The 951-nt window shown below is 48.4% G+C and overlaps 1 protein-coding gene across 1 annotated transcript; it reads left to right on the top strand.

The window, feature by feature from the left end:
• The first annotated feature begins 21 nt into the window (after window positions 1-21).
• Window positions 22-723, top strand: LOC111658456 (guanine nucleotide exchange factor DBS-like). Its single transcript, XM_023411001.2, has 3 exons — window positions 22-142; window positions 278-392; window positions 490-723. The coding sequence occupies exons 1-3, from the start codon at window positions 102-104 to the stop codon at window positions 721-723; spliced, it is 390 nt and encodes a 129-aa protein (XP_023266769.2). The 5' UTR covers window positions 22-101.
• The last annotated feature ends 228 nt before the right edge of the window (window positions 724-951 follow it).

Here is a 951-nt window from a genome sequence, read left to right as displayed (position 1 = left end):
ATTTGTCCAACTTCCAGGAGGACCTGCAGGTGGCGCTGTCTCAAGGAGGACGCCTGTTGGACTGTATCAAAGAGCCTCTACAGACAGACCCCGAATACAACATGACCCACGATGAACTGGACAACTTAGCTACTGTACAGAGGTAGAGGACGGGATGCATGGATACACAAATCGATAAAGAAGTTGTTCCTGAACGCATGATTGAATCTCCTCTCCTCTGACTCCTCCTCCTCTCCTCCTCTCTTTTCTTCCCTTTCTTTGTCCCCCTCCCTCTCAGACTCCTGGGTCAGCTGGACGAAACGGAGACGGCGTTCGACGACTTCTGGGAGCGTCACTGCACTAAGCTGGAACAGTGTTTGCAGCTGCGCCATTTTGAACAGCACTTCCGTGAAGTGAGTCGAGCCGAATCATGGGAAATGTATTTTTTGGACAGCTGAGCAACACGAGGTTAACCTGGTGTGTGCGTTTTTTTATGTTTTTATTTTTTAGGTGCGCGCCCTGCTTGATGTGACGTCAGAGAGGCTGTTGGGTTTCTCCGAGGTCAGCATAAGCCCCGCCCATGCTGAGCACGTCCTCCGAGAGCTCAGCAGCCATGAGGACAGAGCCTGTGTAAGACACACACATACACACACAGCCCTGATTCATCCTGCAGCTCACGTGGCACAGAAAAAACACACGCTCAACACTTTCACCTTTGCTGCATCCTTGAAGCCATATGGCTAATGACATAATCAATGTTATGTCCCGCTCCGTCCCCCACTCACTGACATATGAATGGACACTGATGTAAGAGAGTCAGACAGAAAGACTGACTGTAGATTGACTGATTTGCATAATGTAGGTGTCTCACTCCATTCTGCATTAACTAATGAACACTGCATATGGTAGAGGTAGAGGAAGAGAGGGATCGACAATTGATTGATTGATTGATTGATTGATTGATTGATTGAT

The sequence above is a fragment of the Seriola lalandi genome, unplaced genomic scaffold (genome assembly GCF_002814215.2).
Source record: "Seriola lalandi dorsalis isolate HSWRI2012SDOR001 ecotype SW California unplaced genomic scaffold, Sedor1 jcf7180001979613, whole genome shotgun sequence".
NCBI lineage: Eukaryota > Metazoa > Chordata > Actinopteri > Carangiformes > Carangidae > Seriola > Seriola lalandi.
This window is presented reverse-complemented; position numbering and strand designations above follow the sequence as displayed.

Bases quoted from the DNA above. Each gene is read 5' to 3' on its own strand.
- LOC111658456 (XM_023411001.2), top strand. From the start codon at position 102: ATGACCCACGATGAACTGGACAACTTAGCTACTGTACAGAG. The intron at 143-277 runs GTAGAGGACGGG...CCTCCCTCTCAG, and splicing joins AACTTAGCTACTGTACAGAG to ACTCCTGGGTCAGCTGGACG. The intron at 393-489 runs GTGAGTCGAGCC...TTTATTTTTTAG, and splicing joins TTGAACAGCACTTCCGTGAA to GTGCGCGCCCTGCTTGATGT.